The 18,227-nt window shown below is 30.9% G+C and overlaps 1 protein-coding gene across 1 annotated transcript in view; it reads right to left on the bottom strand.

The window, feature by feature from the left end:
- Nucleotides 1–870: 870 nt before the first annotated feature.
- Nucleotides 871–18,227, bottom strand: part of LOC132943117 (thyrostimulin alpha-2 subunit) — a 47,511-nt gene continuing 30,154 nt past the window's right edge. Inside the window, exons 3-4 of the mRNA XM_061011941.1 lie at nt 16,039–16,214; nt 871–1,377 (exon numbers count right to left, since the gene is read on the bottom strand). Of these exons, the coding sequence (XP_060867924.1) occupies nt 1,285–1,377; nt 16,039–16,214 (269 nt within the window). The 3' untranslated portion in view covers nt 871–1,284. The remainder of the gene's footprint in view (nt 1,378–16,038; nt 16,215–18,227) is intronic.

Raw genomic sequence — 18,227 nt, 5'->3', positions numbered from 1 at the left:
TTATTAATAATAACACAATATAATATTATGTATATATTTGATTTATTAATTCCATCTATTTACGTAATATATTTTAGTAGCGTTTATGAACCACTACTTAATTACATAATATGGGAGGTAAATCGTGAATGTATAATTATGAAATGCATCTGATCGTCGGTGGCAACTGAAGTACCTGTATTCATTTTAATTACGATAATATAATAGGATGAGAGGCAATTCGTATATTTAAGAAGGCAACTAGTATGCACAGGATTTATCACGCCTCAGAAAATCCATATGTTTTTACACAAATGTCGGAAAAAAAATTGTCCTGCCTTTCGCCTTGGTAATCGAGAATCGTACGGGTAGCAAAAAACTACCATCGGAGTACAATCGGCAACCTCGAGTTTATTGCAGTCAAGATCCTCTGACCGTCAACCTATACGTACGAGTAGGACGACTACGTACCTACCTTCGTGACGTCGTCTATATGAAACTCACTAAATCCAATTTGAACGGTTGAATTGCCACTATTTCGAGTAAGACGTAAAAGTTTTTTTTTTATGGATTTCATCAGCCGGTGCAGGAGGAGTGCAGGCAGAACGAATAAACGACATTAATAATTCGTGGCTGGAACACAAAACTGGTGCGGTGCACGTCTGCAACACAGGTCGTGTTTACAAATCCGTCGCCGACGTCGAATTCCCAATCCCATTCGACGCCTGCAGTCGTAAAACCACAGTGCTGAACACATACTTACTTAAGTATTTTGTTTTTTACTCCGTGATGAGTTACCTACTATTGACGTGCACTTTAACAAGGCTCAAGCGCCGCAAACCGGTCGAACAGTACGAGGAAAAACCGAGGGAAATAACTCATACCACGGTGTTTCGGTTTAAGTTTTTTAATTTATTAAACAAAAAAAAGAACCGTTATCATTCAAACACTTCTAATCATAATTTTATTTATAATATTATGAACCGTAATTATAGGTAGTAAAACTAATAATCCAGATCTACAATGTGCATTTAACTATATAATACCTATAGGGTAGAATTATGATATTCGGACTCGACATCGAGTGTCGAACTGTATATAAACGAAGTATATTTATAGTGTTATTATAGGTACAGCATTAATGGTATTAATCAATAATTATTATGAGTTATAAATTACGATTAAGGTAACTATAGAGTACTCGTGTTATATAGTAATAAAGGCATTTGTTGATGTTTAAAAATTCTAATAAAAAATATTCTGTGTCTCCGTGGTGTGGTGAAATGCTCAACGAGAAAATAAAAATCACTCCTTCTTGCAGTGGTAACATGAACAGCTCAATGCAGATTTGAACACCAGTTTTCTCACGCCCTCCAGACAACGGACGTTGACTTCGACCTGAAATCAAAACGATTGGTTGAAAAATCAATACAATATCATCGGTAAGCAGTATTGATCAGAAGTACAATAATACTGAATTCGTCGCCAGCGGGAGTTGGTGGAGTGATAATTCTGTAGTGATCGTTTCAATCACACGAAAGTTATAAAACAATATTATGGTACAACGTACGTAGGCTATATTTTGAGACTAAAACTATTGATGATGTGTCCTACGAGCAGTTTAAACTAAATGTTTCCGGACACAGTTGTTAACGTCATCAACAATATTATTATTAAATTTGTAACAATTTCAATAAGATATTATTAATGATATCACGGTATTGAACTCATATAATATATGAATATGAATACACTAAACTGGATTATACGTGTATAATATTAATGCTTGGCCAAACTATTATGTCAACGCGTCTGTGTCGGCATTAGTCCAAAGACAAACTTTAGTGATTGAAATTCAATTTCCTCCACTTAGCTCTGTAAACTTTGCTGAAAACGTCTTATAATCCCCTTTAATGTAATATTATGTCGATTAATTACGTAGGTGGTGTCGCCCAGGTAACCATATACCTAAATTTCCATTAGTATTTTTTGTCTGCAAAACAAGTAATTTCATATTTATTTTAATTCGTTTACAGGCTGCCGAGGTTTGTACACAGTGTTATAACTTAAGTAAATATAATATTATGCGCGCCAAGTGAATTTTTGCATCTGATAATGGACATACGACAGCAAAGGAGTGCGATTGTAAAATGCTTTTCGACAACTCTTGATCCACCCCTTCTAGCCATACCTATCGGCTGTTATCACGAAGTTCATATAAATAGAGCACAATTAAAAAGTGGAGCCACGTCAACTAATAACGATTCTCATCGGTTATTGGCTATTGCACGATTGAAATTCTCATTCGTTGAGTTATCATGTTTGTTCGACGTGTATGCGCCGTAACATAAATAATATTTTTAATACACGAATAAAGCATGTAAACATTATGTTTTTTCCGACAGTAAAAATGTTGACTAGATAGCAACAAAGCATTGTTTACAACTTATATTATAGTTTTAAGCGTTAAAAGTGATAAAATTGTCTGTAAAAAGAGCTTTTATAGTAAAGGACACCTTGTGAAATTAATTTCGCTTCAACTCTAAACGTTGAACATCTACAGAGTATAATGTAATATTGATCTGGTTAAACGTAGATATTCTAGTAAAAAATACAAAATTTGAAGTATAGGTTACTTGAATATAGATAATAATTTAATAAACACAAAATCCGTACGACGAGAAATATAAATAAATGTATGTTTTACTACTTCAAATGATATAATAAGTAAAACAATAATTTTATCACAAAAAACGCAGTTGTGTTGAATTTATACGACTAGTTATATTATTATTATACATTTCTGATTTCTACGCTTGCAGTACAAGTATTAGTCCATTATAGAATTATTATGAGCCACAGCTGATAGATTTCCCCAAACTACAACATAATTATAATTTATGATATTATGTACCTATATATACCTATTATTATAAGCATGGCGATCGAACGACAAAAATCAATTTACATGATTAACGAACTAAAATCGGACATGGCTTCAGACCGTACGTATAGTTAAGCGCATTATGTGTGTGTACAAAAGGTGTTGATTCCGCCACTGATCGACGATATAATATGGTTAATAATAATATTATTATTATAATGTGCGGCACGTATGATATTATATTATTATACCTGTGGTGGAGCCCTAATTGAATATTAATCAGATACACTGTGTAAATGGTAATTTAACACCCCAAACGTTCAGTCTAAACACGATTGATATATTATAATAATGCTTTAAAGTATTATATTATTATATTATTATTCTCGCCACCGACTGGTGACTACTATAATACGGTGCTAAATGTTATGGTATAGATTACGCTTATAACGTGCGAATGTATAAAACGACGTAACTATAAATAATTATAAGCGATAATTGCCACATTTATAACTCATTTGAAAATATACTGTACCTAATACTTTTCAGAAATCATTTAATTTTTAAAACAATATTACGTGATTTTAAGGTTTTTAAGTAGGGAAACCTACTCTAAATATTCGACACCTCCAAACAACGAACGAGAGTGTCCGATATTTAGAGGTTTTTACTGCAATAGAATTTTTTTGATTGTTCGTGAAGCTTGATCACGAGTGATTAGGTGTAGTCATAGAAAATAACATACAAATGATTAGTTACCTACTTATAGATGGAAAGGTCTTGTATTAATCTTAAACAATAATTTATAAATTAACAAATTATGACTATAACATCTGATTATCTAAATATAACATTTTCATGAGCTCTTTGAATACATTTAAAGGGTGATTAAAATTAACGATAGTTCGTATGGACCAGCAGTACTGGATGTCGTCCATTTACAGTAGACATAATATTATCCTGTAGTACCTCTCTCGAATGAAACGGATTTTCGACGAAAATAGTCTGTGTTTTAGTATAAGTAAAGGGAACAATGATTTATGTAGCTCTTATATTAAAAGTCAGCCAACTCTTAACATAAACAACTTGACGACAACGAAAAATGTGAATGTATAGTTATCATTTTATAAGAAAAGTCAACTGATACCAAAAGTAATTAACTGAGCAGTAACTCTTATAAAGGTTTTATTGTGATACCTACAAATCATAAACTTGACAAATATCTATGTACACAAAAATAACAATATTTTGAGCTCTTTTAAAATGTAATTATTGTGGTAATGATTTTACAATGTTCTTTTACAACATTTCCATTGTAAAACTACGAACACCATCTAATTATAATTAACAAATAATATTACCTAACCTATCGAAATTATAATGAAACGTCAAGAATTATAGTGCAGCGTACCTGCAGGACAAACATCTTACAAAATGTATACGAACATAGTGCTTACGTTATTATTTGTAGGAAAAAAACAACTTTATAAAACTGATTCTCCAGTAGTGCATGAATAATAATAATTCGATAAGTTTACAAGGGAACAATTGGTGGGGGTCATGTTCACCTTCACCAAAATAAACTATCAATGGTTTCGACGAAAAACATATCCATCGTATTTATCGTAATTCGATTTTCATTTAATACTATAATAATAATATATTATTTATTATCAAATCATTAACTGATAGTTAAAAGGGTAATTTTTTTTTAACTTTTTAAGTTAACTTGTTACTTAATTGTCTAGTCAACTTATGAACTTTTCCAAGTTGATTTAAAAAGAATCCATCAAGTAAAAAATTGTTTTTTTTTTTGGTTGTATATGCAAATAAAAATAAATACAAACCAATACTATAAAAGTACAAACATTTCTGTTATTTTTCTTGATAAAATAATTTTGTATTTAGATATATTTTAGTATATTAGATAGACGTAATACTATATGACTTTAAATTGCGAATTGATATAAAACAATTAATATTTGGTAAATTATTAATAAATTGAGATGTGTGTAGTTTAAATATTTAATAAACATTTAAAAAAAAATAGGTATGTATATTATATGCGCTGAACATTATGACAAAAGTACAATAAAATTGTTTATTATAATATTTTATAAAAATTAGAAAGAATGCAGTCACTCTTTATGGGGTCCATATACCTAATAATTAAAAAAAGTAGATTAATTTATTTTAAACTGAGTTAAGTTAATATTTACATCTAAACTTCTAACTCATCGATTTAAAAGTATGATTTTTAATCTGTTTACTTCTAGCTTATCGATTTTGTGTAGGTATTTTCATAAGCCATATTTGTATATTATATCACTTGAATGTTGTGGTATGGAAAATAACAAGTGCTTACAGCGTAATATTCGGTCTACCACTAGTGCAACGACATTGACACATTGATGTAAAGAAATAAGGGTTAGGTTAGGTTAGGTTAGGTTAGGTTTTAAATTATTTCTAAATTATTATTTAATATTTTTCATGGTCAATCTGCCGGAAGCGACAACTGTATCTTATAAAAACCATAATATTTATTGGTTTTTATTAATTGTCACTAATTTTCATCCGTAGAATTCGAGACGCGTACAAATGTCGTTTAACCGTAGAAGACAATACCGCAAACAAATATTTGCCGGTTGTACAATGCGAGTCCTTAAGCGCACTTTATACGTTACGAGTTTGTGGCACTTAAAGTATCAATTACGGACTAAGATGTAATAAAGGACCGCACGCGAAATTCGTATTAAATGTTTTGGAAGACATATTAATAATAATATGTGTTTAGGTTAAATATATCTTTTTTCAACCCTACCGCAGTACCGCCTAATCGTCTCTTAGCTGTGTTCCCAGTTTCCCACTTGAGTTCAACAGTGCATAGTGGCTAATTTGTGTATACAATATAATATACAGGGTGATTTTTTTAAGCATGATCGCCCTTTTGTATGCTTAAAATAAGAATTTATTCAAATTATGATTTTTGGAATTTTTAATTACACTTTAAAACAATACAAAAAAAATCGGAAATTTTAAAATATGGTCTTTAGATATACTTTATAAGTCTAAAAATCAGAATTTGAATAAACGTAGAATTAAAAGGAACAATGGAGGTGAGCATGTTTAAACAATTTCCTTGTACAATATCTTATTAGTTATTAATCGTGTTTATATTTGTAAATTTTTTTAACACAATCTAATATTTTATAATTTCTTAATTGTTTTATTTAATAACATTTCAAATACTCATCTAGATATCTAATTTATTTTTTTATGAAATTTCCTTGCATAATGTTGTAGCGTAATTGGAAATTTTTTACTAAAAATAACTAACTTTTCTATAATATTTATATTGTATGTACCATATAAGAATATACCAACGTGTATGCCATTGTATAAGCCATAAGGTATATTTTAAAATTCAGGAAACTTTTTAAAGTTATCTATATAAAATTGTGTATTATGTTTGGGTTTTGTTTTAAAATTACTTATTAAACTTTCTGTAAAATATTTGCTCTTAAAAATGTCTCAAAAAATAAAAATAATAATATCTGAAATTTAACTTCACTGTAATATTATGAACCTGCACGGTGTGCCTGTTATGTGCCCTATTATGTGCATTTGCCATTTATGCATTAAGCGCCTTTGCGATGACATCAATCATTTCGTTCCCAATCGTACAGATAACAGTATATCAAAGTTTGTATTATATAATGTGTTTTTATTTTTTTGTTCTGGGTTGCCAAAATAAATTATGTTTGTCGAAAAAAATTAATATTTTACTACTCTTTTCATGTCTTTTCTTTAGATATGAGTATGGATTACAAAATAAATATTTTTTAGTAATTTACAGTCTATATGCATTAATACGTAATACATCAACATTTTAATATAAGTAGGTATATTTATATTTAATAACATACTGTCAAAGTATATATTTTACAAGTAAAAAAAAGGTTTTTTTAGTTTTTTATGTTTTATATTTCTTATGTTTAGTAATGACAAACATTAACCATCGGATTATACATTTTTCTAACATAAAATATTTCATTATCTAAGAAATGTTTCCATTTAACATGGGATTAAACGTTTCGACCATATTTCAATTGGTGTACACGACGAATATCTATATTACAATAATATTATATTCCTTGGCACTTAATATTATTATATCGAAAATCAAATCTCCATCCAAGGTAACGTAATCTCATATAATAATTTTAATCGATAAGCCCTAAAGGGCCTAAAGTATACCTACTCACTGATGTACCCACTCAAAAATGGCTTACCCGAAAATGAGAAAATACGCTATAGGATTATGATACTATTTTGGTAACGTATTAGTGAGGCGCTGAGGCGGTATTATAACTCAAAATACTAGTACTATCTATAATAATATCATCTGAGAAAACACTGTGATTAATGTCGACCCGTATACAGGACGGTTCATCAAAATTATCACTCGCTTATATTCTTCATATGTGCGTCTTTTTATATAGTCAGGTTTTGAATTTTCAAAAATCCTTTATTTTTTTTTTATTTTTATTATAAAGTATTCCTGATAAGGCCATCTAAACATATTGATAAAATAATTACAGAATTAACAGAATTAACAATTGATAATGCATAATAGTTTACAAACAATTTACAACAAATTACAAGAATTTACATCGATAGATATATATAATGGTACAAATAGAATAAAAAATAGAATTAATTATTTAGGTAAATTTAAAAATTATTAATTGGTGTTGGGAGAGAGCATCATGAGGACGTCCACGCTTGAGCCGTCGGAGGGTAGGCTGGTCACTGATATTGAAGTATTTTGCGCTTTTAGCATTGTTTAGTTGACCGAAAAAGTTGATTGTGAGATTTCGTATATAGGCTTTAATTGTTGGGAGTTTGAAGTCAGTGTGAAGTGTTTCGTTTCTGATGAACCAGGGTGCGTTGGATATTATATGTAATACCTTGAATTGGAAGATTTGGATTTTATTAATGTGGGTTTTAGCGCAGTTTCCCCAGATAGGGGTGGCATAGAGTATTAATGGTCGTAGAATTCGCTTGTAAAGGAGCAGGGACAAAATATATCCTTTTAAAACATAATATAATATAACAATGTATTTAAAAAATTATTTAAATCTATTATGCCTGAACGTATGTTACTGCAGGCCTGTAACTTTAATATACAAACTCCTCTTTTCAACAAAAAAATTGTATTTCTTTTGTACCGTTATAATGAAGGAGAAGATTATTTTGAAAATCATTGTAAACAACATTAATTTATTATAGTTCTAAAATTGTAAAAATTTTCCAAATATAATAAGAAAGTGGGATTACATGTAAATGAAGGAAATCTGAATACATGGTCATGGGGAGAAGAGATAGCGCGGCCGCTTTTCCATACCTGAAAGTTGGAAAGTATGAGTTCAATAAGGTTATCTTGAGGAAGATTTCGGACCAGCGGAGGACGAAGAAACAAGGGGGGGGGGGGGTGGAGAGTAAAGCAAAATGATGAACCAGAAAGTCTATTCCGGAAAGAAAATATATCAAGCATAATCAGAAACCGAACACTTCAGTGGGCTGGACATGCGTGCGAAGCCGGAATCAACTCATAAGGTTAGTCATGGACGAGAACCCTGTTGAGAAAATACCACTTAGGAGACCCAGATTGATGTGGGAAGGTGTTATAACGAAAGACGTGGAGGACTTGATTGGAAAGCACTAGCAGCTGATAGAGAAGGCCGAAGAATTGTCATATGTGGCGGGATAGTATTGATGGCCGACAAACCCAAGAAGAAGAAGATAATAATAAGAACTAGACTAAAATTTGTGTACGTCTATTTTGTATTTTATGATTAACCAGAGCACTTAAATAATATATTCTAAACCTATTGTTAGTAAGAAGGTTCTTCATAAAATTTAATAACTCCAAAATTACTCGTTTGAATTTTATTTTATTTATTATAATATCATCGTTTTTAAAAACCTCGTCTTCTTAAAAAATTTCAAGTAAAATAAGGTCTTAATGGTCTCTTGAAATTAAAGTCGTATGTGGAGGAGACGGAGCACGAAATCGCACACGTGAATATACGGATGCGGTGGTATAATATTAATACACAATTATGATTCCATTGTATTTACCGCAGCGGGCTGTCGTCATCGATAACATATTATAAACTATCACGTACCATCGGAAATAATATTATTTATAATATATTAATATTGCCATTTATCCATAGAATTATTGCATTATTTATTGGAGGGATTCGATACAAATACTTACAAAAGGCATTATAACGATATGATCTATATAAGGTACATCAAGTTGATATGTGATCAACACGCGCTGGACGGTATACGTATACGTACTATATTTAGGTTACTAGTTGAAAATGATTTGAGAATGCGCCGCCTTCCCACTATATAATAATATTATTATTATTGCTACAAAATCTTTCATTCCGGCAGTAACACGTGACGTAAATATTCGGACAAAAATACGAAATCGATTCGCACAGTGTCCATTTGATATGTGTTCCTAACCTATAAAATAGGTATAACATATATAGGCAGCGTAGAGGGGCGATATTATACCTGAACAATAAATGTAGCACGTATATCAAATACCAACGATTCGTTATACAGTCGAATTATATTAAGTTAGATATTATTAATTTTAATTGATATCTATTATCTATTCGTGTAGTATAATATTTTTTCGTTGCGTGTAAATATTGAAGTTAAATTAAAGGAAAATGTCCAAAGATGTATTCCGATATCGTATAGTTTACATAATATCTACATGTTATTCTGTGGGTTATTCAAACCATCAAACCATAGTCATTATTGTAATATTGATGCTACATTTCCTGTGTAAAACGCAAAGGGTTGATAAAAAAATAAAAATAAATAAACACAAATGTATTATTCTACCTAATATCAGTTGTAAAAGTTTAAAAGTTATAAGCTTAAATCAACTGGATGTATTTTCTTATTATTACGCGAGTAGCCGCGAGTAGATGATGTATCTTTTTTAATTTAAATATGATTTGAGTTATAGTTATACATTAATATTTTGTATCTATACGCACTAATAACATACTAAATAATATGAAATGTAATGAAACCGTTAAGGCAAGGTAGAGTAAGTTAACTCACTAAAGAATTTAAGCGAAACGAGATCACATTTTAAAGAAAACCAAGTACGAACCTACAAACTGAGTATTTCTCGGTTATCCTCATATATTTTTATGAATTATTTCATATTTTAAACAAACTTACCGAGGTAATAATTTAGCGTAGTATACTATTATAGGGACTGCGGTATAGGATATAAGTATGTTGGATTTGTATTCAAAATAATAATATCATTAATTATTATAAGTTACTATAACATAATAATATAATACACAGCATTTCAATGCGTTATATTTAGTGTGGTTTGTATGGTATCATAATATTATTGTGAGTATTCGTAACGAACGGACGGTATACCAGGAATTCGTCCTTCCCTCGACGAGTGGGTGGGCCCCGTTACCGTGGAGTGGTGGGTGATGGGGTCGGCCGTTAACGAGGTATAGCCAGCGCACGTGTCTTGATTTACTTGGAGCTATAAGTGCGATTGACGCGTGCAACGATGATAGTAATAATATTCGCCGAGGAGAAAAAATGCATACATCATATTATTATGATAAAATATAATACAGATATTGGTACCATGGTAATATATATGTACCTACCATGTCGACCAAAAAAGTGTTATGTGATTAATGTGACCTATACAGTAAACATATATTATGTATAATATAATATTTTGTTTTATTTTTCGTGACAAAATATTTCCACGTGAGAAATAACTCAATAAACTTTGACATCTCACATTATACACGTGCGCAGTTACAACAGCAGCAGGTCTTACTTATCGTGTATGAAAATAATGTTTTTGCATTTAAATTCGTTTAAATTTTTTTTTGGAACTACCTTTACTTGTAAAGAAAAAAATATTTAACGAAAACCCAAATATACTTTAGCGCTAAGTTTCCCTTTTTTATTATTATTATTGTATACGTTTATTATACTTTACTATGATATTAATTTAATTTTTTTTGATTTTTTAAATCCATTTTAATTTTTTCAATATATATATATAATTTAATAGAACGATTTATATTATAAGGGCATATAAGATAATACAATGAACTCTGCATCGAATTCCAACAGCAGTGAGTGATTGGAGGATAACCGATAACTGCAGATAAGTACGAAGTACCACTTTAAGTACCTATTATATTGCAAAAATAATTTAAGCAATTTGAAATATGTATTATATATATATAATATTTTCATGATCTCGGCGTATCATCGAGTGTACGCACAATGGACAAATAATATTTAATACATCGGAAACTTATCGATTTACGCGACGCTGCGTGTGGTCTTACATAAGTACAACAAAACTTTCGATTTTGAACGGAGAAAAATAATATTCAGATATCTGAAATATCCAAGACGTGTACTCACAAATTCATATTTTATTCCTAGCTCAATAAAATAAATCGTACACGGTACTATTAATTAATAATTATTTTAATTTAACCCAGAGTGTAAGGAACGCATCTATGTATTTTAGTGAAAGTCACTAGCTTTTATCCAACAGAATGTGAACGTGAATGAAATCCATGTTTTAAATTGGACGATTGTCAGCTTTTTCAAATTAAATACATTTTTAGTTTTTAGTATTTTTACTATAGCATGAGAAATAGGTATATGTGAAAATATTGTCTAACCAAAATACGAACTACATCCAAGTTCAAACACTAATCTTCAGTCAATTTTATTGAAACACTGTTCAGCGTATTTCTCAAATTGTCATTAGACGACTTGGTGATGACATGTTTGAATGTTTAAAATCAATTTTTTTAATGAACTTTAACGTGAACGTGTTGATTCGAAAAACCCTTGAAAAGTCTCATTTCACCCGAGATCCGGAGAATACATAAATGATATCAAAATATTTGAAAAAATTATACAAACAATACTATATTACTTACTCATAATATGGTTATAACATGTCATTTAATTTTTAAAAAACCTGCAAGCGAAAATCCGAATAGGAAGTCCACTAATTTCAAATTGAAACATTCGAATTACTATTCAGTAATAACGTTATGTCAAATTTATTATCGACTAGTCAGCGGTGGGGTGACAAACCGGAAAACGGTCGTGGGACTGACATAATAATATTATTATATTGCGCACATCCAATGGGCTGCAGGCTTTTAATTTATTACGTAAAACGACGCCAACGTCGTTTGTTATTATTTTTTTTTTCATCTACTCTTCTCGATGTCGTAAAACATTTTTTTTTTTTACGAGGCACGTTTAAGCGACCGATTATTATTTATCTCTTGACGAGGTGTCTGTCGCCAGCGCACGTTGTAACTGAATCGCGGCACCTGTTATAAATTAAATCTCTACCGTCTAACGACAATACGCGGACGACGGCCACGATAAGCGTACGAAAAACGTTTCCAGTAAAAGAACGTATACACGGTGTTTCGGGATTTATAAAAAAATAAGCTCCAAAACCAAACTCAACAGCGATTATTATTATTATTACTACCTGACGGTGGTCGTCATCTGGTATTATAGTAACATACGTGTGTGTGTGTGTGTGTGGGTGGGTGGGTGTCCGTGTATTTGTCAATTCGTAAAATATTATATTTGTTTGAACAAACGGCCCTCGGGAAATCACCCATGCGAGTTATTTCGGGTCTCTCTATCTCCCTCTCGCTCTTTTCGCATCCTTCGGCGTACCCTCGACGACGACGCTTCGGTGACCACAATGGTATATATATATAATATATATAAATGTTATTTAGTATATTTTGGCACCCACGCTTATAACTGGATCTGAAACAACAAACTGCAGCTGCACGTACGGGCTGATCGAAAAATTCACGTTACCGACCTTTGACACGTCGTAAAAATTATAGTGAATTTCCGAATCACTCTATATGATATATAACGATATTACGATATTACTGAGAGGTGTATTATCTGCGCGAGAGTTCAAAGTCTTTCGGCGTCAACGGCATAAACGAGTTAACTCCACTGGCGAACCACAATATACTCGTAGTCATGACGTAAACAGCTAGTGTTCTTTGCCGTTGGCGTTTTCTGTTCGCTAGTCTTCTTCACCATATTTTTTCGCGGCTTTACGATACAGAACAAACAAAAAAAAGGTTCCTGTAACAACGCACGAATTCTTTATTTCGCTGTATATCACAAATAGGTACTACTAGTTTGAAGTTTGGGATGTACAAGTTTACGACAAAAATATTGTCATGTCGCGCGTAATTGATGATTGTACCAGGGCATGTTTATTATAAGTCTAGAAACTAAAGGGGACATTATGCGTTAAAAGAGTACAATAATTTATGCCAAACTGCCCAAGTGACAATAATAATACTATTATTTCTTTATACAATAATATTCAATCAAATGAAAGTGCTAATGTATCTATTTTGCATATACAATGCGCCGTGTTACACATTATATGTTAATATAACCCTATTGACAAGAAAAGTCATATTATGCAAATGAATCTGAGCGGATACCTAGGTAATATTATTATAATAGTGTTTATGTGAAAGTTTGGTTTCTTAAATAAGAGTATAAGACATTATTAATATTTGTAACTGACCATAAAAATTTAAAAAATGTATCAATATTTTCACTATTTTATGTATTATAATCAAACATAAATGGTGAAATTGCAGTTCTATTGGGTCGTTAATATTTTAAATCACAACCAAACAGTTTTTGTTAAAAACTTTACTGAATAATGTAGATACGTATTGTAAATTAAATATATTTACAATATTGATCAATAGTGTCTCTTCAAGCCGTGCAAGCATTGAGAAAATTCTAAAAATGCCCATTCGTTTTAAATTAAACACTACACACAAAGGGTACATAGTGTTTTACATTTTAGAAAAGATATAGGTATTTCTTCATGCATAAAAAGTAGAGATGTAAACATTTTTTATGGGTCTTCCGAATTGAACGAATAAAAGTTTTTCATTTGATTGAAATTATTATTGTTCGCTTCATTCATAATATGTAATGTAGGTAAATCGTTTGATATAAAATTTTGCATGCGGATAATATTTTAACACTGCATATGAGGAAATTACTAAATCTCTTATCAACATTTTTATGTCTTTAGCATTCGTATTCTATTAAATATGTAATAATATATTTTACTCTCACGTCTAGAATAAAAAAATATAACATATATTTGGATGTATTTATACGACACTCGTACTTTTGAATTAAAATGTAATTATCATTATATTATATTATAAACTGACACTTTCTACCCACCTACATTTTACGTAGTAAATAGATTAGAACGTAAATGTATGAACCGATAATTTTATATGAAAAAAATATGCTCACCAACTATAATGATTTGTAACAATACAACTATATTCATATATAAAATATTATTTACCTATGATTTTGTATTACTTATTCCGTGTGTGTATGCTATACATGATACAAAACAGGAAACGCATATTAGCAAAGTTTAAGATTTGAAAAAAAACATATATGCTAAACACAATACATATATTTTTAAATCAAACGTTTATTACCGAATGCTGAAGCGTGTAATGATGCCAAATAGTTTATAATCTTTATGGCTATCGTTTCTTGTGTAAAGCGCACATACATTTTTCCAATTCAATCCGATAAAGCTGTTCACATACCGACGTATACTTACTTTGGTGTTTTATATTATAATACATCAACTTAAGTTCATGTTTATACATATGTAGATGTGCGTTTAAGCCAGTGATACCAGCAATGAAAGAGATCTTTCCCATTTATATTCATGAAACATCAAACATCATTTAACTCGATTTCCATCGAGATGACATATACTACGTTTGCATTTCAGAAACATTATAAAATGTTTTTATTTTTTGTTTGGGTACTTCAACGTGAACATTAAATTTCATGGTAATTGTACACTTGATCTGTTATTATGTAAGTCGATTTTTAAGAAAAACAAAAATTTCACAATAAATATAAATGTAAATTATTCAATATGCAAAATAAAAACTGGAAAATCGTGTATTATATTATAAGCACATAAATAGTATAACTTATAATTCTTAATAATATAGAAGCTCTAACTTATTCGTATACTTAAGTACCTATTTAATGTCATTTTTTATTCGGTTTATTAACAGAAATAAACTATTCGTTGACACTGAACACAATTTATAGAACATTTAATTTTAGAAGCTAATATACATAATAAAACAAATATAAACGTGTATTTTTTTTTCTATTGTTTGTATTCAACTAAAATATGGAATACAAAATATAAATTAAAAACTAGATAAATATTATATCACGTCCATTTGATCTACTGCGGTTAATTAACCTTATGCTTTGCTTAAAAATAAATTAACCTAACCTAACCTTAGTATAATATTATTATGTACTCGTATTTTCCAGACACTTTTTTCCTTTTCTCTGCGCCAATAATGATTCTTCTTAATTTATTGCAGTACGTAACTATCCAGCTCTAGTGAGTCACTTATGACACAGAATAAGCAAATGACGCGTAGAAATGTGCAAATGTGCGTTTGTAAATAAATAATTTTCGACGGTGGGAAAAATCGCAATTTTGTTTTTAAATTAATATTTTTTTGTAAGACTCGTCGTTGAATGTATGAAAACTCAAAAGTCATCAAAATCCTCACTGTCCGGTATGTACCGCGTTTCAAACATTAAATATGCACCTAATTTCGAATTCACAGCTACGTCGTCTGTCGACAAGATAAAATCACGTTGTGATTGGATTTTACTTTTTTGGCACCATGAAATAACCAAGTTGCGACCGAGTATAATATACCAAGAATTACCTAAAGCTCAACTTTTAAACCGATATGGTTACCAGTTTTAAACATAGTTACCACGCCCTCGAACCACAAGACACACAGTGAATCCGACCTATAAGTCTCAAGACGGAGCCGGCGTGGCCTGACGGTGCTTTAACGTTACGCTTCACGTACCTACGATGCGCATTGGATCCGCGCACGTTATTGTCATATTATTACAAGGTGACCATTATTATAATATTGTAAATTACTTACGTTCTCAGTATCCATGATGTTGCAGCACTGGCCAACGGACGTGATACGCTGGTGCGGGTTGATCATTACCGTGTCCGCCGGTGACGGCACCGCCCATGATTCGCAATACCCTCTGCACGCGTTGGTCGTGATGGGAAATTCCACGCAGTTGGGTATGCTGATCTTCCTCGTGTGACCTGTCGACGAGATGACAAAATATAATAACAATAATATAGCGATACGATGACATTTTACGTCATGTTTGTAATATTATAGTATACATTTCGGTGACCACGACTGGTTGGCATGATGGACCACCTTGGTCAGGTTGGTCGGCAAAGATTGGGCGGAGTTGTGTGAGGATATTATTATGATGATTTCAGAATTACAATGACCGTCCGGGACTATTATATTGAAAAGAATCGAATTTTGTGTTTTTATAATGTAATGTATATTTAATTATATTGTCCGCAATTTAACTTTTAATTCACGAAATGGTTCTTTCTATCGTCCGACTAGACGCTTTGGTGATGTCTTGGCACTTTAGCGTATTCTCTTAAAATCCGTTGTTTTTTTTTTTAACAACATACCGTAATACAAACAAAATATGGTATTTAATTGAATTTTAACTTCTAGTTATAAGTTTTTAACCAACACTATGAAAATTTAAAACCGTTTTATCAACGCATTAGTAAATAATTTCAACTATATAATATAACAGATTAGGTGTTATGTCGTTTACATTCACTTGATAATGACAAAGAAAAAAGTGTCCTAAACCAATTTTCTTAAAAACTATAAGACTGAATATAACTTCATCACTTTTTGTTTCCATTCACCACACTACTGTTTCTATTCACCCCATTCGACGGAATCAAAATTTATTTCCTACACTGTATACCTATTATTATGTGTTAATGCATTAAATCGAAACTTGATTTTCCGTGCTGCTCGATATCGGGGGTCGTGAAAATGAATAAACAATAATAATGGTAAGCGGTAGGTCAAAAATGGAGGATTTAAATTAACAGCGGTTAGGTCAGCGCATAAACGCCAGCGGGGAACCCCGATTAAAGATTGTTAAACCTAACAATAATATTATAATACTCGTGAATTTTAATGAAGTATATACATAATGGTTAGGCGTTAGTTAATCAGACACGCCACTAGCAAAATCCACTAGATTTTCCTATACCATTGTTGTGTTTAACTCTTAAACCCACTACACGACACACTTCGGACGGTGGTCGTGGCGGTGGTGATGGCGATGGTGGTGGAGATGAGAGGTTGGGGTTATGATGGTGGTGGTGCGTTGATATAGTCTTACGATATTTTTCAAAAGCGCACATATCATATATATATTTATTTGTATAAATATGATAATGTTGTAAATGATAGACGTCGTCGTTTATCAAACAACACGATAGTAATATTATCATATCACGTTAATGGTCCGTATACCATTTACATGATATTTGATAGTATTACATATTATTATTATCTTGATATGATCTATACGAATGCGTTTCCGAAAAAAATATTTAAAAAAATAAACCATCGTAATTTATAGCTACCGCGTATTTTTGAAAGATGGAATAAAATTTAACACACACGCTATAATAATTTTCGGTGCGTCTAAATATGATTATTTAATACAACCATTAAAATTATAAATTGTATTATTGTTTATACAACGAATTGATATAATATTTATATATCGTCTGTCGATGTTCATGTAATCGTAACACAATACATCACAGTTTTAAAATGAAACGGTTCTAAGACAAAACAATATTGTACCAATTTTCTATATATAAAAAAAAAACATTTTAAGCTTCGTTAATTTTACTCTACTGGCGAAACTGGTCATAATAATATGATGGTTTAACACCAAACAATTCTACGATATTTTCATTAATTATTTGACTTACATATTATTATAAAACATGACTATTTCTTGGTCAATCAACTAAAAATAATTAAATCTCTAAGTAACAAAAATTCTAAATGTTATGTATTATATTTAACGTAACGAAAAAAAATGAATGCGTTTCGTCTACCCGTGTTAGAACTGTGCCATTAAATTTACATGGCGAACGCTGTAGAAAAGTCGTGAAAGTGTCGTGGACACCTGTGGCAGTTACGAGGACGGCGTGCAAATGATGTTTGTCCCAGATGGTTTGAAAAAAAAACACTTATACTGCACGTGG

The sequence above is a fragment of the Metopolophium dirhodum genome, chromosome 4 (genome assembly GCF_019925205.1).
Source record: "Metopolophium dirhodum isolate CAU chromosome 4, ASM1992520v1, whole genome shotgun sequence".
NCBI classification, from domain to species: Eukaryota; Metazoa; Arthropoda; class Insecta; order Hemiptera; family Aphididae; genus Metopolophium; species Metopolophium dirhodum.
The sequence above is the reverse complement of the archived record's forward strand: the minus strand, read 5'-3'. Positions and strand labels throughout refer to the sequence as shown.